The sequence below is a fragment of the Dufourea novaeangliae genome, unplaced genomic scaffold (assembly GCF_001272555.1).
Source record: "Dufourea novaeangliae isolate 0120121106 unplaced genomic scaffold, ASM127255v1 scaffold168, whole genome shotgun sequence".
Taxonomy (NCBI): Eukaryota; Metazoa; Arthropoda; class Insecta; order Hymenoptera; family Halictidae; genus Dufourea; species Dufourea novaeangliae.
In genome coordinates, this window is record NW_015374062.1 from 1,245,386 (window position 1) to 1,265,091 (window position 19,706).

The 19,706-nt window shown below is 37.5% G+C and overlaps 1 protein-coding gene across 1 annotated transcript in view; it reads right to left on the reverse strand.

Moving 5' to 3' along the window:
- Positions 1-817: 817 nt before the first annotated feature.
- Positions 818-19,706, reverse strand: part of LOC107190234 (E3 ubiquitin-protein ligase Rnf220-like) — a 126,316-nt gene continuing 107,427 nt past the window's right edge. Inside the window, exons 6-10 of the mRNA XM_015579008.1 lie at positions 5,412-5,683; positions 4,287-4,554; positions 3,323-3,783; positions 2,887-2,961; positions 818-907 (exon numbers count right to left, since the gene is read on the reverse strand). Coding sequence (XP_015434494.1) covers positions 836-907; positions 2,887-2,961; positions 3,323-3,783; positions 4,287-4,554; positions 5,412-5,683 — 1,148 coding nt within the window. The 3' untranslated portion in view covers positions 818-835. The remainder of the gene's footprint in view (positions 908-2,886; positions 2,962-3,322; positions 3,784-4,286; positions 4,555-5,411; positions 5,684-19,706) is intronic.

Genomic DNA, 19,706 nt, shown 5'->3' on the forward strand with positions numbered 1-19,706 from the left:
GGACCCTCAGCGCGCAAAGTATTAAACATTCTTTTATGATGCGTTCAGTTTTTAACAGATATCTCCTATGAGAAGTTTTTGGAATATTAGAAACATGTGATTTGACACCTACGGTCCAAATTTCAGGTTAATATCTTTTATAGTTATTTTTCTTGAATACATTCTGCCTTGAACTGCACAAACCACACCACTGCTGGGATATAAATCAGAGTAAACGTAGGAATACACGCGGGGTTTTAAATAAGAGTACATTGGGTTAACAATAATGTATGATAATTACATATATGGAGCTAACCACCAATATATTATACTTATAAACTAGGCAGAAAGGAATTACAATTGAGGTGAAAATCATATTTCACCAAAAAAGAAATGGAAGGCGATCACAAATGTTCAGTTTGCTTTGATCAAGGCATTATTCACGCGCACCTTTCACGTTGAACTCTGCTACGGTCTTCGAATCCATTTCGATCCAATCACGTTTTCGTTTATTTAATGATGCTACGACTTTACACACTTTTCCGACTTAATTTTAATACTCATTTTTTAGAAATCTCCCTAGATTTGCGAAATGTGTAAAGAAGTTGGTACTGATGTTCCTGTTTATTCATATTCGTCGTTATTTCGAATGTGTAGCTAGACTGAGGACCGTAGCAGAGTTAATTTTCTGTATAATGCTACGTTGTGTAACAGTGCATGTTAAGTCTAAACGAGTTAATTAACCGTGACGCATAAAACTATACAAATATTTACAAAATCAATGCGTTTAGAACGCGCTGATTTATTTATGAATAACATCAGGATTAACGATGTCCTGTTTGGCACAAAACTTTCTTCACATGTAAATACGCCGCAAATCTGAAGGTGATGTTATCATGTTGCACTGCGGACAGAGCTTTTTTGCACCCTGAAAAAGACAGCGGAAATTAAGGCTTTTCGCTATTCTCTCTGCATTCGTAGACATTTATATGTCTGGCACTGCCATTGACAATTGTGCACACTAGATAATATTTATGTACCGATGGAGACTCAATTATATAAATTTTAATCAAAGTTCCTATGAATCATCACAAGGAACATAAATAGATACATAAGGAAGGGTTTTATTTAAAAAAAAAAGAAGTTATTAAATATTAACACATCGACTGCCACAGTGATAAAGGTTGTACGTAGCCAGACACACTTTATTTTCCTTTTCAAGTCATAAATCGTTGCAAATGTATGCGTTTTGTTAATAGAGGCTGTTGGTCGTGTTTCAAATTATACTGCAATATTAAATATTACACAAAAATGTTATAATTCCGAGGACGGAGGGGGCGGGGGAAAAATCCAATATTTTTTGTAGGGTGGGGCAAAAGCTACTTTTTTCCGTCCAAGGGAGGTGGAGGGGGTGGCAAGTGCGCCGCTCTTATCCCCGCAGTGCCAGTGCGTTAACACCGTGCTACAACACTACAGATACTTATACCAAAGACTGATTGTGTAATATTCAAGTAATATTCTTTAATAAACGTGAGTAATTCCATTTCTTAAAATTCATTGGCGTGGTAATCATTATAGTCGTAGTTGACCTTTTCCACGCGATACAACTTTACCGCTCGAGTTGTATCTAAATTTATAAAACGAGTTACGAGGCTTAACTAACATTTCCAGCGGTTCCCTGATTTCGCTTCAGGTTCGTCCGCACGTTTCACTTTTCCAAGAGTTTTCCCACCTAGTGGCTCCCCCCGATCTCGCATCTGGTTCGTCCACGAAACTCAACGTATACAGCGGCTCCCTGATTTCGCATCAGGTTCGTCCTCATCCTAACAATTCCCTGATTTCACATCAGGTTCGTCCTCATCCTAACAATTCCCTGATTTCGCATCAGGTTCGTCCTCATCCTAACAATTCCCTGATTTCGCATCAGGTTCGTCCTCATCCTAACAACTCCCTGATTTCACATCAGGTTCGTCTGTACAGACTTTCCACCCTCTTTGCAGTTCCTCAGATACGCGCTGAGTTCGTCTGCACAATCTCATCCAAGTGACTCCCCGATTTTGCATCGGGTTCGTTCACGAGTTTCACCTCCCTGCGACTCTTTGATTTCGTATCAGGTTCGTTCGCAAGTGACTCCATTTCTAAAAGCTCCCCGAAGGAAATTGAATAGAAAGCGCAGTTCTGCCAGGGAAGATTAGTCGCTGCTATTAACTATAGAGAATGTAGGATTGGGAAAATTTATTTTTAAATAATAAGTTTTCCTATAATATAAAAAATATATGATTAAAATGAAGGTTTTAATTTAGACGTCAGCGGGATGTTTGAACATCGACCGTTTTCTATTGGTTCTTTGATACTTGTGAGCATCGCGTAACAATGTACGTCCAAACGAAGCGAGGAACGAACTGCGACGTGCCTTTGATACCGTCGAAAATCCGACAATCGTTACCTTGCCGCGCGACAACTTAGCCGCGAGGCAGCCTCGCAGTGTCTACACATAGCTAAAGGTTTTAAACGGACCCAGACATCAATTAAAAAGAGACGAATTCCTTTAATTCCATTAAAAACATTGCAATAAAACGTCGGAAGCTTAATATGAAATCAAAATGACGTTTCAATAGAAATGAATTCGGGCAAAAAATGTTTCTCAGAAAAGAAGTGATGTTCTAATTGGATTTGTCTTGTTATTAAATGTATTATTATACGAATAATTAAGTGTGACAATTGTATGTCAATTTGAGTAAGTTGAAAGCATTTATAGGATAGAAAAAAAAAAAGAGTATTTAGTATTCTATCGAAAACGTTCCTTCTGTATCTATTTGAAGTTGGAATGTTATTTAGTAAATTTATTGAAACACAACATACATTACGAGAATTTCGAAAGATATTTTTACAAAGCATATAACTTACCAGTGTATGTAACCAGCACTGTTCACAATGCACATGCCAGCAGCAAATGGAAGTTACAGGTTTCTTGTATTGTTCCTGAGAACAGAGATAAATTAAAATTTCTTTTAATATCAGAAAATTTAGTATAATATAAAGGATGGTCTACATGCAGCTTTACTTAAAAATAACTTGTTTTCGAGTATAATAACAATTTTCATACTTTTCTCATCTCGTAAAAAATGTTTGGGTAGATTGTAGAAAGCTATTATACCGCAAACAATTCATATTTATTAGAATTCCACGGTATTTTCGATGATATAATATTGCCAGAAAAAATAATGCGGGTATGTGTGTCAGTGTTCTACAATAGAATGTTTAAGGTACAATGTTCTTTGTTGTATCGCAATCAACAGTGATTTATATGTATGTACATGCTGTAATCACAGTAAAAACTAACCATACAGATGAGACACTTGAACATTTGACCGCGCATTTCCGCTTCGAGTTCTCGAATTCTTCCTCTAAGAGCTTCGATTACCGGTGTGTCACCGTCTCTTCTCGGCGACGATGGAATTACTTCACCTTGCTCGTTCTGACCGAGAGGTGTCGTCGTTCCGGGTTCAGGCTTCACCTCGACCATTCCCTGACTGACTTGCTCGGGAGTCTGTGGTGTGTGTATCGAATTCGACGCGTTGGGTGAAATCACGGCTTCTCGTAGAGCGTCTCTTTCTTTTTGTTCCCTAGGCGTACCATCCATACGAGGCGCAATCACATCAGCCTCGGAATACTGCGCTGGCCCGAACTCGGCTGCGTCATCGCCGTCCACCACTAAGTCAACATCTTCGTCATCTTGTTGATTTGAACCACCATTTCCGCCGGTCGATGAACGATTACTCGACGACGTTGCTAGACCTGCAGCTAGAAACACGAAAAAAGGGAGACAAAGGTGTAAAAACGAATTGAATCTAATAAATTCGAGAAAGCGTTCACTTCTGGTTCAAAACTAGCATATGTTTCATATGGAAAATGCAGAATAGAAGATATGTTAGAAGATAAATATAAAGAGGCAGACTGTAAGGATGAAAAGAATAGGCAAGAAGCCAGCAGAAATTGAAATACGTTATTATCTACGTGAAAATGAGGTGGAGGGGTGGGGGGTTAATTCATCTTTTCGCTGATTTCGAAATTGTTTAAAAGATACAGACCTTAAAATTTGGCAATTTTCACCGATTTTTACGGAAACTACCTTCACAGAAGAATTTTTATCTACGCAACTATTAAAGATGCGAATTTGATTTTTCTTTCATTCGAATCATCAAATATACGTTACTAGAACGTATTTAAATTTGAGCAAAATTCCAGACATCGTGTACAGAAGTGATCCGCTTGGCCTGGAATGATCCAGACAAACATGTACATACCAGAAAATCCTCCAACAAGCATCGAAGTGGCTCTTACTCGTCTCTGTCCTGCCCATTCATATTCTTCGAATGTTTCCGCATCGCCTTCTACATCAACATCCTCATCGTCCACATTGTTCTGCCCAACAGGATTGCCATTATTGTGTTTGCTCAAACACCTTTCGACATGTTGATTCAATTCCTCTGGTGTACCGGATAACCTCTCGTTACAAACAGGGCATGATGGTTCATCTGCTTTTCTCTTTCGATTCTTTACACGGATTCTGGCCTGAGAACATATGTGTTAAAAAGCTATACTCTTAATAACACTGTTCAACAAATTTTAATTTTCTTTTTTATTGTTAATAGGCGTTTCTGATAGATCTTTATTATCTGAATACGATTCTGCAAACACCCTTTTCCACGTACAGCCAGTTTTTTTTTTAAAAATCAATCGAAGCCATGTTCTTGACTGGTACGCCACTATAAAAGTTCGTAAGTACACCTCAGTTTTCGAAAATAGGCAAAACTTACAAATTTTGAGAGGATATATTTTTTAAACAAATGCGATACTAGCAAAATGATGATTTAAATCTCTTCCCCTCTGCCCCTCCCCAACCCCAGTTTATCGTGGACAACAATACATTTCAATTTAAACAAAATCCCTAACATCGAGTGCAAACAGTGATCAATTTGGCGTGGAATAGTCGAGATAAAAAAATTTCACATAAAATTTTTCGTCGTGTGATGTACCTGCGCGAGATATTTAAAAATAGCGTGCAAACAGCATACCACGCCGTTCCATGAAAGTATCTACAAGACGGTGTGGGTGTATGTACACACATCCGATCGCGTGATAGCACGAAAAGCGCAGAACGAGTAACAAGAAAGAAGGAAGCGCACGTTTGCAAAGGAAGATAAATAAACACCTGGACGAATCAGCCGACATCGTGGCCGTGTTACCAACGTGTGAGTTATTTCAAACGCGCCGACACTAGAGGTCGTTTACATTTTTTAATTTTCGATGAATTTGCTACTCTTAAGACGGATCAAATCATTTGAGTAATCGTAAAATGTACTACTTCATTGATCAGAATAACTATTGGCCTGACATATAATATTACCTGTGTCTATTTATGTATTTACCTGTCTGTTTGCTTTGATCCTCTTGTACGTTTCCCACCTTCCATGAGGCGTTCCGTCAACAGCCGACGGGGCATGGAGCATCGGTCCATGGGGGTGGTCCGGTGGATGTCCAGGAGGCAAACACGACCTTGATGTTCGCGCTCGAGAGGTGGCAGTGGATAACTTGTACAGTCGATCGAGTTCCTGAGCAAAATGTTGCTCCAATTCTTGTGGCCTTACGGTGACCCCACAAGCTGGACAGCAGGATGGATCCGATTGAAATTTCTTTTTACCTGCGATAAAATAATGTTGTCGTGTACCAATGCCAATATATTATTCCTCGTATAATAACATATGTCACTCGTCCTGTTCATGTCTAACGAGTTTCATTTTTTACAGTATATTAACTGCTATATAGTTTCCTATATTAACTCATCTTCTTCTTTAATTTTATCACTTTATCACAGAGGTTGCCATGCTGCCCCAAACCATAATAGTACATTCACCACGTTTAACGATATTTACATAATTTACTGGTTAGATCTTTGAATTTTTTGATTGCCTATTCATCCCGAAAGTGTTAAGAAAATCATATCAAACTGTACCACTGCCATGATCTGATAATAGTAGGATGCTACAGAAATATTGCACGCACCTCACCCTTGTAAGGTGTATACTTAGTTTTGACTCTCACTTGTATACTGGATCTTCTGTGATGAAAAATATACAAGTTAAATGCGACACTGTATGTATTTCGTTCTTTCCTTGCTCCGTAACAGAGTGGGGTGCACGGACGTGTGTGAGAAATACGTGTAAATGGGGGGGCGTTCATTTGCTTTGATAAAATAGCCTGCAATCAACGAGCTTCTACTGTATTGTATTAGATTGGCAGCACCGTAGCATCGACTAAGTATAGAATAAACCTATCATCCAATGCTTTCTGTTGATCCACGATCGGAGGACTACGTTGCTCTCTTACCATTTTAGCGTCAATAGCCGATGTTACCGATGAAGCATGAATTCTGAATATTATTAGCACAAATGAAGCATTATATGTATATTCCATTCATATTACGTGTATCTACAATATAAGCTCGTTTATTGCAGCGTTCGGGGTTGCAGAGGGCTAAATTTCCAGATATACTGCATTGAGCTCCAATCACAGGCGTACGAACTGTTCGATCAGCTTATTAATTTCGTTATTTTTAGAGATATCAAAAAGTTTATTGACAAAAGTTACGGAGTATCGAAACATTTTATTAACCCCTTGCCCTATAACATTGAGTCAGACTCGTGTTGACGATTTGAAAACCGATTCAACAAAGAAGAATATTATTCGGTTTTCGTTGGGTCGAAGTGAAGTACCACATTGTTGGTATTAATATTTAACTTTTACAGTAAAGTATATACACCACAATTTCTGTAATAAAAAATATGCGAGTTAAAAGAGACGTCGTATGTATTCCATTAATTCCGTTTCTTCCTTGCTGGGCGACAGAGTAGGGTGCGCGCAAGTGATTGATAAATACGTGTGAGCGAAGGGCATTCCTAGGTTGCAATAAAATAGCCTTCACTAAACGAGCTTTTACTCTAATACATTGAGCTCTATACTAACTGGAGAGCGAACTCCTGTGTGAAGAAGTAGAGGCGATGGAGATTCGAGGGAAAAGAAAGATATGCTGTGAACCTATCTTCTTCTTCCTATTATCCTCTATATCTGTATCCTTCTGCAGTACATTTGGGTGTAGAGAGGGTATAGATGACTCGTCGTGATCGGTGGATGTGTGTAAGACTGACAAGGGGAGGCTCAGATCTGTCCCACCCCGTTTTCAACGAGCTTGTGTAGAGTACACATGTGTGAAAAGCATTGGTAGAACATTCAGTTTCGAGAAAACGGAGGTCAAAGTTTCAGAAAAACCGCCTGGGTGGTTAAATACTAATAATTGCGATCCTATGTCAACGGAACTAGTTGCGGAGCGACAGCGTAGTGGGTTATCAACAATCCCATAATTTACTCTCCAGTTAGTATAAAACTGAATGATTTAAAACGCCTTGGAGGGCAGAAATACATCCGCTGCTTCAGTTTAAAGGATGAATATGACACCCATGAAACATGACTTCATAATAACATACTTTATAATCTTCAATAGACGTTTCTTATAGATTTTCATGAACAGCCGCAGTCTGCGAACCGGTTTTTCCCAGCACATACAGTTATCGAAAGAATCAAGTTTTTAAATTTGAAGGAGTGTAGTGCTTTCACAGTAACAGTTACTTAGTTGCTTTCGGCACGAAATAATTCTTTAGACTCTCCCGAACGAAATGACGTAAATTACTATTATATGTATCATAGACATCTAAATATGATAAAATAATGAGCAAAGGTTTATTTCACGCGAATGGAACTTCCTGACGCGTGTCTCTCTCATCCGCTACTCGTCAGTCATCACTTCCTTCAGGTAGCTTCATCATTTTCCCTCTGTAAGTCTTCCCTCCTTTTTGTCGAAAGCTCAGTCCCGCTTCCGTTCTTCTTTTTCCCCCATTCAATTAAATGCTCTCGCAAATTTATGTCTGCGCCTCACCGTACCCCAGACTCGATATTCCGTTTTCCTTTCTTTTATTGAAACAGACACCTTCTGCTTCCTTTATAGGTATCGCGAACGGCTTCGATTGGAAATAATCGCGATGCAAAATACCAGTGAACGCGTTCGCTTCCTTCGTTTCATAATTTGGCGACAGTTCGCGTTCGATTACAGAGCTAACCCTCTGTTCAGGGATCGGAATATTTGACAGGAAATGTGTCCATTGTACGTTTCATGTTGACAAACAGAACTATTTACAATAATTTACAACGCATTAATTGATTTTCTCGTGAATGTCGAATGTGAAAGAGTAAACAGCAAAGTAAACGCGGTTACATTTTCACTATATTAATTCACAATTGTAACTTAATACATGGACTATTTATTAACAGAAGTTAATATAGAACTTTGGACGACAGGTAGAAATATCAGGAATTTACGATTAGTAATACGACGTGTAAAAATGTGAATTTGCATAAATAACCGTAATATGTTTCAGTTTTGGAAATGTACTTTAAGTAACATAAATTCTGAAAAATTTAAGTAAGATAGATGTCTAATACTTGTATCATTAAAATATTATAAGCTACAGGTAATTAGTTACGAGCTTGTACAGTAGTTATGGCCATTTAATCCGGATAGAACAATTAGTATATATCGATGGTGCCAGGTTGGTGGTTACAGATGTAGCATGGAGAACTAGCTGTCACGTATAATCCGGTTTTAATTAAATAACTCAGATTCTCTTTCCCCACACTTCCTTCGGACTCCCCTCCCTCTGTTGCCATTTAATTCCATAGTAAAATCTCAAACTCCGGATAAGCACAATAAAATAATCGAGTTCTTTTACTCTTGTAAGCGAAGGAATACAGTACAAACCTTGATTCGATTAAATATGATAAGAAAACCAACTTATCTTTCATTTGCGATATTGCTCAAAATACAATTTCAATGATAATTTTATATAATTACTAGATTGTTTCAATTGAAATAGTTCGAAGCATAGTGAAGGTTGTACGATCGAAGGATAATTTCGATATCATGTCCTACGTATATTAACAAAATTTCAAAGAATACCTATTGAAAATTCCAAACCTATATTTGTTATACTTTTTGTTCTTTAATTTGCAGAAATGCGTAGCTTAAGTCGCTGGCATACGTGGTGACACATTTCGTACAGTATTATGTGGCCAGAAAGGGTTGTCGGTGGTTTTGTACCGCGCCATCACCATTACCAATTCCCTCAGGCATTTAGCCACAACTGTTGGCATTTCGATGGGTTCGGTTGCTGTACCTAGACACGTCTCATCGCTACAATCAAAAAACTTTTCCCTTGAACGAAATATTCTTTCAAGAATATGCTTCACATGGCTGTATGTTTGTCAATAAAATTTAAGTTAATAACAGATCGTAGCGCTATTAAGGCAACGCCAACAAAAAAAGATCTGTTACCTCGTATAGCGAGATGGTGGGTGTATTTATAAGACTGTGATTTTATTATCAAATATCGTAAGAGAATGAATGTATCACAAGTGGATTATTGGAGTCGGAATCCAGTTAAATCGCTCAATGAAGCTTTAACAATAGAAAATGCTACTTGGTTAGAAGCGGTACAGTCATGAGATCAGGATCGCAAGACATATTAAAAAGAATTCGTAAAGGAGATGAGATAGTTGCTGATTATGCTATAGAAGAAGGAATATTAATACGTACTAAGGACGAGAAGAATAAGAAAATTCGACGTTGCTATGTTCCTAAAGGAAATCAGTTATTCATTCTGAGTCAACATTATGATAAACAATGTCATTGACTACGATAATACTTTACACTCATTACGAACAAAATATTGGTTTCCGAGGATGACAAGTTTTGTTAAGAAATGCATTGACCAATGTGTTGTCTGTATTATAGCGAAACGACCTACAGAACCTAAACAAGGATTTTTACACAGTATAGATAAAATTTCAATTCCATTCCATACTGTACACGCAGATTTTATTGGACCGTTTGACGCTAGTGAAGAAGGATATAAACACCTATTAATACTTATTGATGCATATACTAAGTTTTTGTTTATTATGTCTTCTTAGAGATATGTGAAGACAGGCAATGAAGAACTCTCTAGAATCAAGATTATTATTATTCGGTATAACAAAACGATTTATTGTAGACCGTGGTACCAATTTCACAGCGTAAATTGTAAAGGAAATGCTTGATAGATACAGAATACAATAGAAATACATTATATTGCTCCCTCAGCAACTAGAGCTAACGGACAAGCTGAGAGGTACGTTTCCACGATATTAAACATGCTAATATGTGAAACATGACAAGGTAAGGAATGGTCGAGCGTAGTGGTAAAACTATAACTCATACTTAACACAACGTTTCAAAAATCGACATGTTTTTAGCCAATAGAGTTACTAACTGGTTGAAAAGCAGAGGCACCTTCAGTTGCTCTCCTAGGAGTAGCACCCTCTATCTCGAATGACTCGATGGATTTGATTCGGTTACGGGAAACTGCAAAAGAAAGATTGGAGTTAAACGCCTTGAAACAGAAGAAAATATTTAATCGCCATCGTCGAAATAATATAATTTACGAGTTGGGAAAAGTTGTATTCTTACAAGAACAAAGAACTAGATTGGGAAAATTGGAGCCTAAGTGTAAGGCATCTTATATTCCATTTTGAAAAATGAGTGAGCTTACTTTCAGGTAGGATTTCAAGGAATACGGTCATATATTTGCCTTTTTTTCCTCCGGCCCTCCGGGTGGATTTTGCAAAAGAAAAATTAGTTTATAATGATTTTGTAAGCATCGCAGTCGAAATACAGCATTTTATTAAACCACCGGATTTCAGTGTAAATCTTTTATTTCCATCGCACCGTCTGAATCAGCGTTCAAAACCACCATCGCGCCACGAGTTTGACAAAACAGGAGATATTTTAATACCATTCATTTTCTAATTAAAAATTTCTTTCTTTCTCTTACGGTTAACAAGATATGCTGAGAGAATGAAAAATTCGATAAACTTTAAGGGATGATTTCACCACTTTAGAGTGAATATCAGCCGAAAAAACCTTGCATAACTCAATGTCGTCCATAATCCCACGAAATTTCATTAAATTCAGAACCTGCGATTCGGGAAACCTTCCTTGTTAGTCAGTCTTGTATTGCCCAAAGTCCGAACTACCACTTATTCATCTTGTACTAAGACTTACAAGAACCCTCTCTCTACCACAGAACGATACAAGACTCTATGTAAGTTCTAAAACAGCTTTAGATTTAATTTGACATGCCTATTGTTGTCAACCTTGCGATACCCGAAATCTATTTATTATATTATTATCGAAGTGTTCTTGACTCGATGGGTTTTCAACAAAACGTATTATTTGTTAAGAATATTATTCATTGTCTAAGAAAATTCTTAATGGTCTACTTCTAAATTACATTTTATTTCGTTTGTATTTCAACTTAACTCGTGATATTTTTATTCAATATCAAAACTCTTTCTGTGATGGACGTTAATGCGTGTACAATATTTGGAAGTTTATCACGCTTAAATGTTATACCGTAAGTTTACCAGTTAAGGATACAAGGGTTTGAGAGGGGCTCTGATTCCTTCACACGCGCAAGCTTCCCTAAGTGCAGACTTCCTTGAAAGGGTCTTGTCTGAGGACGCGCGCGCGTCCCTTCATGCATACCGAATTTTCTGTATCTTCTAGATTGTACTTTATAAGATAGGAAAACCGCCCAGGTTAGTTTGACGATTTCCCAGAAACCGGTTTTCTATGATGCACAAAGAATCATAAAACTTTCCTCGTATGTACCTCGAATGAGTATGCTTTAATATGTACAAAGGTATAATCTATTTAATAGCACGATATTTGTATGAACGATAACATTCAGTTGTCCACGCGTCGACGTCTTTTGCTACACATATCGGCTTCCTTACGAGATCACTGCGTAAACAACAATCGAAAGAGAAATTGCCAGAAGTTACTATTAAAGAGTGCGTGTGATTACTTCGCTACTAGAAAAAAATGTAAAGAAACAAAAAAGTTATTAGATACAGACAAGTTAAAAGTTAAGAAAAAACGGGGATGAGCAGTATGCAAGTCGACAAATTATTTCCGTCAAAAAAACCGTTGCTATTAATTGTAAGGCTTTGTAGGTAGGCAAAGACGCATTCGTATTTAAACTATATATACATGCATGGGTGTAGGCAGATTATTAGTCAGGAGGACAAAAATATTAACACATCTACTGCCACAGTGAAAAAGGCTGTCCGTAGCCAGACACACTTTATTTTCTTTTAAACTTATAAATCGTTGAAAATGTATGCGTTTTGTTAATAGAGGCTGTTGGTCGTGTTTCAAATTATACTGCACTATTAAATACTACGTAAAAATTTTGTAATTATTTACGCATCTGACCTCCCTTATTACTTTGCTTCCCTTGTTTATTTTTTACGAATTTGCTTCCGTTCGTTTCTCTTATCCTCCATCGTAAAGATGGATTCCTTTCTCACGTGACACATAGTCTCGAGTGATGCTCGCGCATAAATCCAAGGAGTGCGGGAAAAAAACATATTCTGCGAGAAAATTCGAGGGACACCTAATTCGCTTTTACAACCTCGGGCGAGTTTTCATGCAGATCAAAATACGTCATACCTCTAGGTAAGTTGATCCAGTAAACTATGTAAATACCTCAGGAGTTACATGAGAAGTGACATGAATTTATAAATCTTAGACTTGTCAATCCCTCCTGTTCACAAAATACACGAGGTCATTTAAATAAGAAATTTGTTCATGATGCGTACTATATTTTCTGACGGTATCTCAAGTATCTGGGAATATTCAAAAAATTAAATGCGTAGAATTATATAATTGGTAGGTCCAAAATTGAAATAAAGAATTCATTTTACTGTCGGTGATTAAATAAAATTCACTTTCGTAAGCAATTGAATTGGAACATCTCACATAGGTGAAAACTTTTAAGAATTTGCAAGTTTTTCCGTAACAACAGTTAATAGCAAACAGGTGAACGGAAGGAAAGTGAGGACGCAGCAATAAATCCGTTAGCCTATTTCATGAATTGTCCCTGCTTTACGTTCCTGAAGGTCCTGAAACGACAGAAAATGTCATGAATTGCTCCCGTCTCCCCTAAACATTTTCCACACCTTCTTACCACTGGTAAGAAAATACTAAAACCAACGTAGACTTCAACTGTAAGAAATTTACAGCCTTGTTTTGTTAGCTTTATTTATATAACTGATATATCAACACCTATTGTAGAAGAATACACATTTTTCTAATGAAACATACAACCTTAAACTATGATTCCTGTTTTCTGAATTATATTGTCCGAACTACTCAGTATACTTTCAAAAATCAGTTACATTTTATTCAATCGCCGTCGAGATCAGAATGTGGTTTGTTTGTTATAGGAGGCGATTTTGAAAGATCTTCAGCAGAATTTTATTTGTCAAATAGGGCGAGTTTATTTGAAACTGACCTGCCCTCTCTTCCAGACAACATTGTTTTCCTTGCCCATTCAACTGCTCTGTATCCATACAAGTCTTCCGATTTGCGACCCCTTGGATTTTCGCACACGCTTAATATCAAAGTATTTTCCTGGGTCGTAATGGGAGAACCGAGGCAAGGGAACCACATAGAGAAGAACGTACGTAGTTTTGGGAAAAAGCAGGCGGATGGTAATCTTTCCTTTGGCCGATGTGCAGGATCACGCGTCACCGCGTCCGCATCCCTCTATCTGTTCGTCCTTTCATATAGACATTCCTTTCTCTTGGTCGTTCTTCTTGGCTCCCGAGTCTGCAACTAATCTTTCGCTTCTGACGTTTTGCGACAACCTCGACATTGATTGGTGGCTTAAATTCTGACAACAAAATACGATGTTTGTGCGGAAAGGTTTGTTACTTCAATCAATGTAATACATGTATCCCATTAACCATTTACATTCTTGTCTACCACTAATTCGGTTGTCGTTTCTCATCTTATTATGAATATTCTGAATTCTTCTTTAGCGATCTCAATGTCGAACGTAACAGGTCAAGTATTATCTGCGAATAAGATTCTAATCTTTTCCAATCTTTTTGTCAAATTTAATATGTAGATAAAAAAGAACATGAAATTGATATTTTATGTACAGGACTCACCGAAAATTAACCCGCCATTAGCCACATTATCGATATCAAAGTAATTTCCGAAATTCTCGCGGCAGGAACTTCTTTTCCTGTTTCTCGTTACTAGAGGATTTACGCAAATTCTCGGGCGATAAATTCATTTCAACGATCCGCAATCTTGTGAGCGAATCACCCCAGGCGAACGAGGGGCGATACCGTTCGACTCAGTTTCCCATTCCCCTTCAATGTAGATATACATATGTATGTACATACATCGCTATAAATCTATGTGTGTATGTGTGTAGAACTACATACATTTTAAGAAGATTTAATATACAGAAATTATGTAACATAGTTTTGTTTATTTTTTTTTATTAATTTATTATGCAGAAGATTGGAGAATAAAATTATTTATGAACAACTTCCAAAAAAAGAAACTTATAACTTGTAGCGGTAAAAGGTACAGTCAGATCACGATCAGTCAGAATCTGGACTATATCTCTCTTATTGGATTACCTGTGAACGATAAGGACCGGTGCCTGATTTGACGTGATCTGACCATAACATAACCACTAACGTGAATCAAGTCTAAGTGTATTATAAACGTACACCTCCGTACTATAAAAATTATCGTAAGTTATAAATCCTCGGTGTTTTAAATTAATCCCGAAGTACAACTCAAGAACTCGTTGTTTTACCAGTTCGATGGCGTACAATGTGTTTCGGAATAATCATGCGTACCAAGAACCGCGTAAGTTGGCGTAGCCTCCTGAGATTTTGGGATCAACAGAGTTCGTCGAAGTGGCTCCAGGTCCTGTTGTGTAAACGAGGGATCGTAAAGAAAGCTACACAGTATCAGCTACACCTCGGATACCTACCGAAACATGGTCGGTGCTTGGACCCCCTGCCGCACGGCATCTCTTAAATCACGGCTGTTTGTAATTAAGTGAATGAATGGCCTGTATCAGAGTTAATATTTGCGACATGACATATGACGCTGCCACGGAGACAAATCCCTTATATATCATTGCTACGCTTTATATAAGTGACCCTCTTAACGGTTTAACGGCTTCTGCTTGACTGTGAATGCCGATCTTCTCGTAACATATTTCTCACAATCGTCCGCACATCGAACGATGATCAACTTGAATTGTGTGTACTAATGACTGAAACTATATGGGGAGATACCGAATATGAGTACAAGCAAGAATTAATATGTCTTGTTTAACTTAATCCTGACCCAACTAGAACGCCCTCTATACAGTAAAAAAAAAAAACACAGTGCCTTTTACTTCTTTGCGTTGGGCTCGTGTTTCAGTTCGAACGCGGTGAAACGGGAATAATTGGAATAACCAGACCCGGATAAGTTAATAATTTCCTGATAATGATAGAATTTTTTGTCGTTGTTTCTTTGACAATAGGGGAACCTGTTGTACCTTGGCTATATTTTTGTGTTTAATTTTTTTTGTCTTCAGAAATCCTAAATAATTTACGCACTTTATATTTTTATATATTTTTTAAACTTCTTGGAATATATTATACATGTAATAAGACTTCATTATCTTATATTTGAATTCAAACACAATCCAACAAATGTACCAGTTACTTCTCCAGGAAGTCGGTTTCTATATACTAGTAAACAGTGGTCATTGCGAACAATTTACCAAGTTCGCCTTGCGACGAAAGTGGACATGACATTAATAATACTTTCTTCTTGATTTTACTCTGCGCAATACTAATTTATCACGCCACCAGGAAACGTGGCAGCACTTTTATTACTAACAATAGGTCAATCAATCTGTCAAATCTTACAATTAGTAATGTTCAGGCCTTATACAACTAGTCAGAAGCAATTAAGATTGTATTACTCAACATAGTCAGCTGACATTAGACGCACTTAGGGTCCTATTAATCCCTTCACTGTTTCAGACGAACATTACACCGTCTATACAAGACATGAAACACAATACTGCTTTCTGCGCACGACACCGCGCCAAATATACTTTTATCCACAACCTATAAAGTTTCAAACACCATAAACATCACTAATCATGAGAATCAGTTTTCTTTTTGTTCCGATGAGTGACTGCAGGTCATTTAGAATTCTCAAAAAGGTTTTTAACCCACTACATACATCGGAAATTACTTATGACTCAATCGAATGTAAATTCTACTAAAAATTAATTCTTGGTTTCAAATACTTAAATTCGTTCTATCTACACTCTACTAAAAATACATTAATTTCCATGTTAAAGATAATAAGCATAAATAAATGCTGTAAATAAAGTCACAAGTTTTACAATGACAAATAGAAAAGCAAGGTAGTCTAGACCGATAGTACGATAAGAGAAACGTAGTAGAGATTGTACCTAGTGTGACAACAAAATTACAGAGTAGAGTGACGCAAACGCACGAAAAAGCGCAGCAAACCGATCTCTTCGTTTTCTTATCCTCGTCAAGGCCCCATATAGAGGTCACTAAGTAAGATATTGCCGCTGCTCGGACGTGTTTATGAATATTGGCGCGTTAGTGAACGAGTTGTTCCAGGCTATGATGTTCAATGTGGTCGCTGCAAAACATCGACGAAGCTGGTCGTATACTAAGTCGAACAGGAGGCTGTTATATTTACGTTCTCGAACATGTTTCAATGTTTGTTGCTCGACATATACAGGGTGATTCTCTCGCTGCGCATATCAAAGACTGTGCCGCTCTAAAGAATCGCCTCGTCGGCACGTGTAATCTGTCGATTGGTCCTCACTGTTGATGACGCCTCGGAGCCACAGACATACGCGCCGACACGACGGTTCTTTAAAACGGCACGACCTTTGATTTTCGCAGCGAGAGAATCATCTTGTAGTTTTTCCAAATTGGTCGAGATCAACCGACGCGAGATCATTTTAATCGCAGTATTTTGGTTACTTTTAAAAACAGAGCATTGATCTAGCTCAAAATATTGTTTACTATTAATAAGTACAATAATAATTAAAGTTACATTTCCTAGCTCGAGTAAAACCTACAACAGTATCTACACTTTTCCCACTCAAGGCGTGCTGTATTTTTAATTACAAAGTTACGAAGCCAACCTATTCCTTTAGCCTAAAGCGGCTCCTGTTGATGAAATAACCATCGTTTCGTCCGCTCCCTGAAGTGGCTTCCGGTGGTGAAATAAACATCGGTTTGTCCACGATTTCAACCAAAAAACCTAGTGGCTCCCTGTGATGAAATAAGCTCAAGTTCGGCCACGACTCTCCTACCAATCTGTGCGGCTCCCGATGATGGAATAAGCATCGGTTCGTCTGTGTCCCTAAGCGGCTCCCGGTGGTGAAATAAACACCGGTTCGTCCGCGACTTTCCGTCGTTCCAGCGGCTCCCGATGATGAAATAAGCATTGGTTCGTCCGCTCCTAACACACTACCTAATCTCGGCTACGGCGAAGACTGCCTTTAGCCCTTGACTCGTAACATGATGATTTGCATCTGCAATTAGCAAAAATATATAAACTCAAATGAGAATCAAAGAACGTTAATATTTACAAAAATTTTAAGAAACTATATTAATATGATAAAATGAAATTGGAATCTGGACTTCGACCTTTCTTCGACGATATTCCAAGCGGTTAAACATAATTATAAAAGTAGGTCTTCTGCTGCAGTCTGTCCTAAAATACACATTATTCAATGTATGTTTCCAAAATATGTACTTGTGACTGACCACACTTCGTATTTCAAACGTATCATATTTATTAGTCATTTCTCTATAAAATGAGAGTTTTGAAAATTTGGTATCTTGTTGGTAAAGTGGAAAAGAATTCAAACTTGTAGTTGAACTTGCTATCTAGTACATGTTATGGTGATTCCATTCCTACTTTGACGTGATTGTTTTCTTCTTGACCAACGAGATATCGCATTGTGAAAATTCGTTCTTTATAAAGGAAGGTTCGAGAAATAAGGAGCGAATTTTATCTTGACAGTATCATAGTGGGAAATGTGATAAAAATCACGAGAAAGTTCGAATGGAGTCGCGGTAATGTGTACGTACTCCATAAGTAGCGAGTTGAACTATAAGTTCAACAATAAGTGTTAATTTTTGTTCCAATTTCCCAACGAGATACCATATTTTGAAGACTCATTTTATAGAGGAAGGAATAACAAATGTAACACATTTGAAAGATGGAGTGTGGCCAGTTATAAGTACATATTTTAGAAATGTACATTCAATAATGTGTATTTTAGAGAGGACGGACTGCATCAGTGGTCCTGCTTTCATATTTATGTTTAACTGCTTGGAGTATAGTCGAAAAAGAAATCAAATTTTAATTCATCATATTAATATATTTTAATAGTTTTCGTAAAATGTTTATAAATATTGTCGTTCTTTCATCCCCACTTGAGTTTATATATTTTTGTTAATTACAAAAGCAAGAAAATGATATTCTTCTGCCCAATAAAGAGCAGGAAAATAAATATGATATCGTAACGAAATTCTTGATATGGACTATAAGAAGAACTTTAACAATAAAAAACCTCAGAAGTATTTTGGATGTAAATTGACATTGTACAGCACTGAACGTCGCTCGAGGTCCTTGTATCTCCTTTTGTCTCTTAAATAGCTGTTCCAATACTTAATGGAAATATGTTTACTTGTTACATTACTTGTATACTTGTCTCCAACTCTATATGACTCGGTGCTCACGGAAACTGGGTTACTTAAAAATTCTGTTGAAGATATTTCTCTTTAAAGGTAATATTTGTTTGAAAATACCCAATGTCCAGGTCGGGATTAGGTCCGACAGAAAAGCGGTTCCGTATGTAATATGTATAACCATTCAATTTCATTTCTTTTTCTTCACATCTCTTCCTTTTTACCTTTTAACCACACCGCTCGTCTGTGTCTTTTTTTCTCTGTATCTTATCGTTCCTTTTTTTCTTTTCCTCAGATCGCTGTCCAGCGTAGTTCGCGCGTGGTAGCGTGGATATACTGGCTATCAATTTCAGTTCGGTACTAACTCTTGTCGACCGCTTTGTAATCTTCTCGTCGATGTAATCACTTCTGGCCAAGGAGAAAACCATCATTTTCCTCTATACACTTCGTACTCTATCTAAAGTAGAGCTGCGACTTTGTAAGATACCCGGGTATACAAAATTTACCCGGGTAATTCTTATTTATCCGGGTATCCTGATATCCATGAGATATTCGAATATAGGAGACAGTCGAGAATTTCGATTCGGAGGTCGATTGTAGCCACGTAGACATACTGCGCTACTTAGCACTCGCGTTACACTGCAAAAACATGACTTACTCATTGTTATAATATAATAATATACTAATATGTATTATTAGTATATAGTGCTAAGTAACGCAGACTCTAATTATATTGCCATGGTCGGGGCTGTAGGGGAGTAAAATTCGCATGTGCCCTGCGAACAACGTGCGTTGCAAAAAACTCTCGAGAGGGTCGATTTTAATGGGTTGACGCGCAAGGAAGGCCCGAGTTATACAGGATTTTGGCTGAGCGTGTTCGTGCTCACCGTTGCACGTGTCTGGACCTACCTTAAGAGAAGCGGCGCATAAGAGGAAAGAAGAATACAGAA